The sequence below is a fragment of the Quercus lobata genome, chromosome 4, assembly GCF_001633185.2.
Source record: "Quercus lobata isolate SW786 chromosome 4, ValleyOak3.0 Primary Assembly, whole genome shotgun sequence".
NCBI lineage: Eukaryota > Viridiplantae > Streptophyta > Magnoliopsida > Fagales > Fagaceae > Quercus > Quercus lobata.
Window position 1 is genome coordinate 36,173,500 of NC_044907.1, and position 7,841 is coordinate 36,181,340.

Consider the following 7,841-nt stretch of genomic DNA (forward strand, 5'->3'; position numbering starts at 1 on the left):
GGTACCTGAGTTCACCAAGCTCGGGTACCAACCTGCCAATTTTCAAAATAGGACTGGGTACCCAATGTTGACGATTTTGCAAATTGGCAGGTTGGTACCCAATCCTATTTTTTTCAGAACTACTTTGGGCTGCACGTGCTAGCCAATACCAACATAGTGATATACTTCTACTAGCTTTCACCCATAATATAAATCCCACATCTACAATAAAGTCCAATTGAGACACATATATATAGTCATGAAATAATGAAAAAATATTGTTACATGTCATAAAAATTGATCTTTCTCTTCTTCACTAATACTTCTAAATCGTCTTCTTTTTAGTCACAAAATTAAAACAACATATAAATTACATTCCCATAAAGATATTTGGACCCACCAGCCATCTAGGAGACTCTGGAACGAAGAATAATCCCATTAGTTGTACAAGACATGGAGTAGTACCTGAAAATGAAACCAATTTTATTGTTTTAACAGATTTCCCTTCAGATGACCATAATTTAGTGACTAGTGAAGGACCAAGAAACAAGTTACCTATTAATGCTAGGGTACGCCAGGTAATGATATTTCCGATGAAATACATTAGTGAAACACCACAAGCTAGGAGCAACTGCGCTCTTGACAAAGCATTGGTATGTTAACAATGAGTTGGAGATTGGTTTAAAGCCACAATGATTTCATTATACCTCGTTAGCTGATGCAAATGGTCCCCTAAGATTTTTAGGTGTTACTTCTGCAATGTGTACCTGTTTGGTATAAGAACTTGAGCATTATTTTGTGTCTTTTAAATAGATACATCAAATGTTAACACAGATAAATTACCACATAGGAAAAAATTCCAATGCTAATTCCCAATGAAAGTCTCCCAAGATCGAGCCACCAAATGTTCTATAACAAATAGTGAACTCCATTAGTGATTGAAACCCAGCAGAGAAAATGTAGAATGAGTGATTCCCTTGACCTGATTCATGTTGATTTCGAATAATATCTTGGCCCTTCCACAACTTCCATGAAAATAACAAATGGAAGTAACTTGAAAAAAAAAAAAGATAAAAAAAAGTAAGATATTAGGTATAATCAGAAGGTTTTCTTTTCAAAACTAGTTGGGAGTTGGAACTCATTCTAAGAATAGTTCCTTCCATAACATCCTGATGCTTCGTGTGACTTCATTGAGAAAATGCAAGACAAGGTGAATTGGGATTAAAAGTCAAGAATATTTAATTATCATCCTAGAAAATCAATATTAATCTTCTATATGTCCAGCGTTTACTAAGTGTAGAATTGTTACCATAACGAAAGGGAGTTACTAGCCTTCAAGGCAAAGCTATCAATAATATATTCAGTTATTTAATACTCCCTAATTTTTTTCTCAATTTGTTGATTGAAGGTTTTTTATTATAAATCCTGAGGCTCCTAAAAGATTCTAGGGTTATTACAAGTTATAGAAGTTGGTTAGAACTTACAACCCTTTCCACCACTTCCGGTTTGCCTTATTACTTGAACATATTGACAATCAAATGCAGCGTAACTGGAATGAAGGACAAGAGAGAGCACCTTTCCAAATGCAATGGCGAGCCACCCTACCAAGCTGAAGATTTCAGAGAACCACATTGCCTGCATTACAATAGTAAAAAGAAACACACACAAACAAAGTTTATAGATTTACAAGTTTACAGTGAGCCTTAAGATACAAAAAGGTGACAAAAGAAACTTACACCTTTCCGACCAAAAAGGTCTGCAATCCTTCCACTTACTAATCCACCAATCACTCCTCCAATAGTCAATGATGAACCAAAAACTGAATACTGCACAAGGCAGACGAAATATAAGATAAATGAGAGAGTTGATTGGCAACAAAATGAATTCCACTGAAACAAAGAAATGTGTCATTTCATTACAGTAAAGTTCAGCACAAAGAAAAAGTTTGGCCATACATACAATTCATCAAATGGTCACTGTAATTCTAAAAGGTTCTCAGTACAAAATGGTCACTATTCAAATTTTGATTAATAAGACATTCTGGCCTCAATACTATACAATGTACATGTTGAATCCTTATCAAATGAATGAAATTTGGATTGGCTACCTTCTGTTGAAGCTAACTAAGACGAGAATTGTTGAAAAAAACCTTTTATCCCTACCCTTGCCTTGAGGAAATCTTTGACCTTAGCAATTACCTCAAAACTCTAACTTCAGTTGAAGAAGCAAACTAAAAACATCTGATTATCAGTAAATATAGATTAAAATGTTGACCAAAACTAATATTCAGTCAACAAAATTATGTTCAAGTATCAAACCTAAGTACTAATAACCAACTCTATTCAAGTTACAGATGTCAAATTGTAGTCCTTTCTAACATATATGATTGAAATGGTCACAAGAGTGTTAACTCATCAAGTCACAAGCTTGGGATTCTTCCTGTGCACAATAAGGACTGCTATTACTAATTGATAATTAAACAGTCCATACAAACAATATTGTATCCAAATATGTACATGGGCAGATTAGTGTATATGATATGCATGACATTGTACAGGGGCTCTCACATTAATATTTTGGTAGGTTTAAAACATACAATAACACAAGAAATTGAATAATCATCATCAACCAAAGCATCCAGTAATTCTAGTCAATAACCTTTGCAGATTGTTCTGCCTAACTTTTTCAAGCTCAGGTTGAACGTCTTTCAGAGCTTTTGAAGCTTTGACCATAGGATCCACTTCTACAAACTTCAGCTTCTTACTCAGAATCTCAAGAGTTCTCATGTATTCATCATTGATCTGGACAAATTCCACTGCAAGTATGTTAACAGCAATAAAAGAAACAGAACACAAAAATCTCCCAAATCACTATGTTAACCAGGAAGCAACATGGACTGTACACCATGCACATTCAAGGACGTATGTTGTAGCTCAATTGTGTTATAGATATGTCCTGCATATTAACAAATCAACTTTAACCTATAATGTGAATATCAGAAGAGCCTAAATCATGTATATAAGCATAAAACATCTAGAAAGTGCTACTCTAAGTTGCAATTTAATAAAAAAAAGATGGGCAGCAAATGAAGCAGATGACCAGATCTTTCCACAATCAATCCACAATAACCCCATCATGCAATGATTTTTTTTTTTTTTCGATAAGTAACCCATCATGCAATGATTGAATCACTAATACAATAAGGGAGGGGCGAGAGAGAACATGAGAACAGTTAATCATTTCAAGTAAACACATTTTTCCACACATTAAGTTCTCCCTCAAACCAACCTAGCAAGCCTTACAAGGACATAACAATGATATAAATCAAGCATAAAAGAGCATATGTAAATCCCATTCTGCCATCCAAGGCTTGATGTGATTGGTATCAAGGCAAAAGGGTAAAGCTTGTAGCAAAATATTAAAAAAGGAGCCTTCTTAATTAAGGCAACTGTAAACCAAAATAAATGAAGCACAAATAGACCTCTCTCAGATTAATGTATCAATGCTTTTCTCATAATTCAAATCCCAAACATTAAAGAATAACCAAAGTCCTGATAATCTCATTGGATGGGTAAATCACTGAAACTCTTCTTCTTCTTTTTAAGTAACGGACATGTAAACGAAGGGTAAACAAAAACAATTTTTTGGATGAGGACATCAATGAGCAAGTTTGTAAGCCAAGACCATCTGTGAGCAAGTTTGAAAGCTACGAGAAACATGTAATAATAGCAATTATGACAGTAACAGTAAAAACGCAGGCTCTACAAAAATTAGAAATAACTCTCCGTCAACGACTATGTCAACCATCCTTGGAGGGACTATAATGTCTTCGACAAACTTTGCCAATTTTGATTCTGCCGAATGTTTATAGAACATAGAACAATCATAAGAAAAACGGAAAGGTTTATAGAACAATAATTTAGAGATGTCACTTTGGCATTACTCAAATGGCCCACTTCCAGGAAAATTGTTCAGATAGAAAAACTTCGAAAAAGTTTTTCCCCACATTTTCACACTTTTTTCGGTTGTGTTCTTTTAACTCCAAAAAGAAGTAAAATGTTATCACAGCACAAAAACATTTTGCATATCAATAATAATTCAAAAATGGTACCCTTTCTTTTTTGATAAGTAATAAGATTATATAAATCAGAAAAAAGAGTCACCCAAGTATACAGGAGATATACTGGTGTAGACAATCAATTACAAAAACTGCATAAATCTAAAAGAGAAAGAAACTTGTCATTGAAAAAGACAAGGAATGCAATCCAACTAGGTCATATCACAAATCACCAATTGAAGAATCATTACTCAGCTAGCTTTATCCCCTGCTGAGAAATTGTTGCCACAAAATATCATTGAAAAAGCACATATAACCCCCAAGAGGAACTTCAAACAAATACAATTTTTCTTATGTTTTTGTTTTACTAACTAGTGGTCATTAACATCTAATAGATATACAAGCATGTTTCTGTGGTTCTCAAAATTTAAACTCCAAACAAACAATGAAGCGGAGCTACTCATACAAACAATGATACCTTACGATTCTTAAGCTTCAGGCCCATATCCATAGACTTCTCTTGGAGGACTTTTATGTCTGAACTTATGGAACCAATTTCAACCTGGGACAAAAAGAGGTAAGGAGAAAACCTTCATTGAAAAGTAGAATTCAAACCCTGGGGTTTTACTAAAAGAAGAGGATAAAAAACAAAACAACACAACAACAAATAATTCTGCAAGAATCAATGTAAAAAGAAAGTTAAACAAATAGAGCCTTTATACCATTAAATGCATCTAAAGTTTGTGATTCATATTCTCCTTATTTACATATAACAGTTGAATTAAAAACACTATCAATTTTGACAAATGGATGTATAGGAGAGGGAAAAAATGACTGCACTAGTTATGACATCCTTAAAGCAGCAGTGATATAAAGCTAATTCCTACAATCTTTTTCAGCTTATAAATAGCGTACTTGCAAAAAGTAACCAGCATTGGGAAAAAGGGAAATTTTACTACCATAGACTAATGGAAAACATGTATAACTTATGGTATTTATGTGAGGTAGTGATTTATATCCAGGAACCGCTACTAAAATCAAGAATGCATATAATCTTGTCCCTGAGCAAAAACAATGTATATAATTTTGTCAACATATACAAGAATTTTTTTTAAAAAAAATTATGATCATTGCAAAGTGACAAAGATATATGCAACTACATTTTCAGCCAATATGTTTTATTAGAGGGTGATCAATTGTGTATATCCATCAAAATATATTTTATCAGTATAAAACAAATGAGAAACAGTCTCAATGAAGCTGCAAGCAAGTAAATAATTGCTTATTGCAAAGTAAGGGACAACATACTTGAAATCCACTGAGGAGAGTTTCCATCTGTGACAAGATTCTATCACATTCACGAATTTGATCATGAAGCAACACTAAATTATCACTTTCTTTTATGTAATCCTGCAACGTTGAAGAAGAAGTTTTAATGCAATAAAAAACATTTAATCTTTATAAAATATATAATAAAAGAGTACTCAAAAAGGATTCTAAAGGTATCTCTGCGACACAAATCTTTACCAATGAATGAAAAAAAAAATCAAAAATCAAAATAAACCAAACACACATTTTCTATTTAAATTCTTACCAAATAAATCTTGTTTCTATAATCTAATATAGTGCCACAGAAGAGCAATACAACAAAAAGGATGAGCAATCTAACAAGTCAAAAAAGTCTTATTCTTAGTTGATGTGCATACACATGCTCTCAAGCACATCTTCCCCATACACATAAATTGAGACAACCTGCAACATCTGATGCTTCTCCAACTATTCACTTAGGAGATATGATCATGCACATGCCATGGCCAAAGCGACACTTAAGGTAACTAAAGTTGGAAACTAACAATTTTAGGGCAAGTTTGGGCCAGTTGTAAAACCCATAATGGCACACAAGCTAACAGTAACAACTTGAACTATTTTAAATTGGTCAAACTCAAAACCTAAGGAGAACAAATTAAAATGTCCAACACAAGTAGAACAACTATTTTAAAGAATTGTAAATACCTAATTAATAATAATGACCAAAAAATAACCATAAACCAGAGCTCATCATGAAAGGGCGTTTAGTTCGCTATGATGTACCATTGATATGATGCATATTACGATAATGTGACATTAAAATTTTTGGTTTATTTTATTTTTTCTAACATTACTATAATTTAAAATTACAAAATATATCATATCATCTTAATCTCATCCCTTCCTAAACAATGTAATGTTGTATTCTTGTATTGAGATTACATTAATGTAATATTACAATAACGTAATATTATGCTGTAATTGAACATCACGGCGAACCAAAGGCCCCCAAAGTGTATGTCACTAAAGCTGTCCTCCTTCATGGCCCATTAGCTCCAAGTGCTACACCTAATTATTATAACCTTAAATGCAGGCTACCTAGACAAGCAAGCCTAACTAGATGAGGTAGGGCTTACTTTGCCAACTCTAAGAGAATGAGAATGTGTCTGGAGTACAAGGATAAAAATGATAACAGAGCCATGCAGTTAATTGACAAAGGGTGGGACAGAAAAAAATATATTTGGTCCAAAATCTAACCAGTCAAAGAAAGTTGGCACAAGGAAACAATGATAGTAGCATGAAACTTGGGCAATATGAAAGTACTAGAATATAGGGCAGATACGGTAATATAAACTTCCAGATCTGATACCAAAGCTTCTCAAAACTTCACACAAATAAATCACAATCCAATAACTGCATGGTCTATTTGTTAATCACCACTAGTTTTAACTTGGATAACTACACTAACAAAACATTCAGCAAAAAGTGTCTCATGAGACACTAAAACCAACTTTCCATAATTCATTATGAAAAAACAGTGATGGTGAGTCGACACCCAAATCACCAACTAAATGATCTCATGACAATAAGCTTTCCGAAAGGAAGCAATGCTCCACAAAGTTTTTGCACAATATGGCTAATGGGCTCTAGCTAACACGTCACCTCCTCCTCAATAAGAAAGGGCGGAGGGTAAGGTTTTGGGTTCCAAAACTCACTAATTGCATGTAAACTTACGAATCAAAGAAGAAGAAAAAGTTTTGCACAATATAATATGATGTAGAAGTGGAGAACCAAGCATTACAAAGAAGACTTCCTGACATAGAAGAGAAGCCTCTTTACACTATTTTTTTTTTATATGGATAATTATAGGATTTCAGGCAACAAAGCATCAAACACTTTTATGTTGTGAACTTCATAGAACTATGAGCTACGTGAGACAATTTTCCGGTTAAAATAAAGCAAAGCCTAGTAAGAAAGTTTACAAAAATAAATCATGTCTCTATGAATTATAAAACTATTGATTGGCAAAAAAGGATTTCGTTAAGTAAGCACAAACCTGAATCGAGTCCAATTCAACTTTCCGTAAATTGTTCTCAACCCCCTTTGTATACTCCCTTAATTTTGTACCTTCAAATAGTATGTTTGCAACTACCTACATTATTAAAGAGACGGGGGTCATAAATATATAAACCTCTAAAAATAAACATGAAAGCATTCTTCCGGTAAGCAACTGAAAACAATTTACATAATAAAACACGATTAAAATGTACAAGGAAAAAGCAAAAGAAATAAAATAAATAAAGAATTGCAGCTTAAAGGACCGTTGATAAAAAATATATATCTAAAGGAATGAATTTTCAAAGGAAATGATATGGAATTACTTACATCATCATTTTTGCATTCTTCCAGTTCTTGCTCTAGCCATCCAAAGATATATCATCACTGTCAAACATGAAAACCAAATGTATTTTCAAGATGCCATATTCAAACTGGAGGC

The 7,841-nt window shown here is 33.3% G+C and overlaps 1 protein-coding gene across 1 annotated transcript; it reads right to left on the reverse strand.

The window, feature by feature from the left end:
• Positions 1-1,047: 1,047 nt before the first annotated feature.
• LOC115985108 (vacuolar protein sorting-associated protein 52 A-like) lies at positions 1,048-7,737 on the reverse strand. The gene is made up of 8 exons (XM_031108077.1): positions 7,730-7,737; positions 7,550-7,574; positions 7,401-7,496; positions 5,345-5,446; positions 4,515-4,598; positions 2,638-2,780; positions 1,716-1,805; positions 1,048-1,614 (listed from the first exon to the last, which is right to left on the reverse strand). Exons 1-7 carry the CDS (start codon positions 7,735-7,737, stop codon positions 1,781-1,783), a joined length of 483 nt encoding a protein of 160 aa, XP_030963937.1. The 3' UTR covers positions 1,048-1,614; positions 1,716-1,780.
• Positions 7,738-7,841: the final 104 nt, after the last annotated feature.

Bases quoted from the DNA above. Each gene is read 5' to 3' on its own strand.
- LOC115985108 (XM_031108077.1), bottom strand. The intron at 5,447-7,400 runs GTTTGTGCTTAC...TCAACGTTGCAG, and splicing joins TTGAATTGGACTCGATTCAG to GATTACATAAAAGAAAGTGA. The intron at 2,781-4,514 runs GTATCATTGTTT...GAATTTGTCCAG, and splicing joins TGAAGCTTAAGAATCGTAAG to ATCAATGATGAATACATGAG.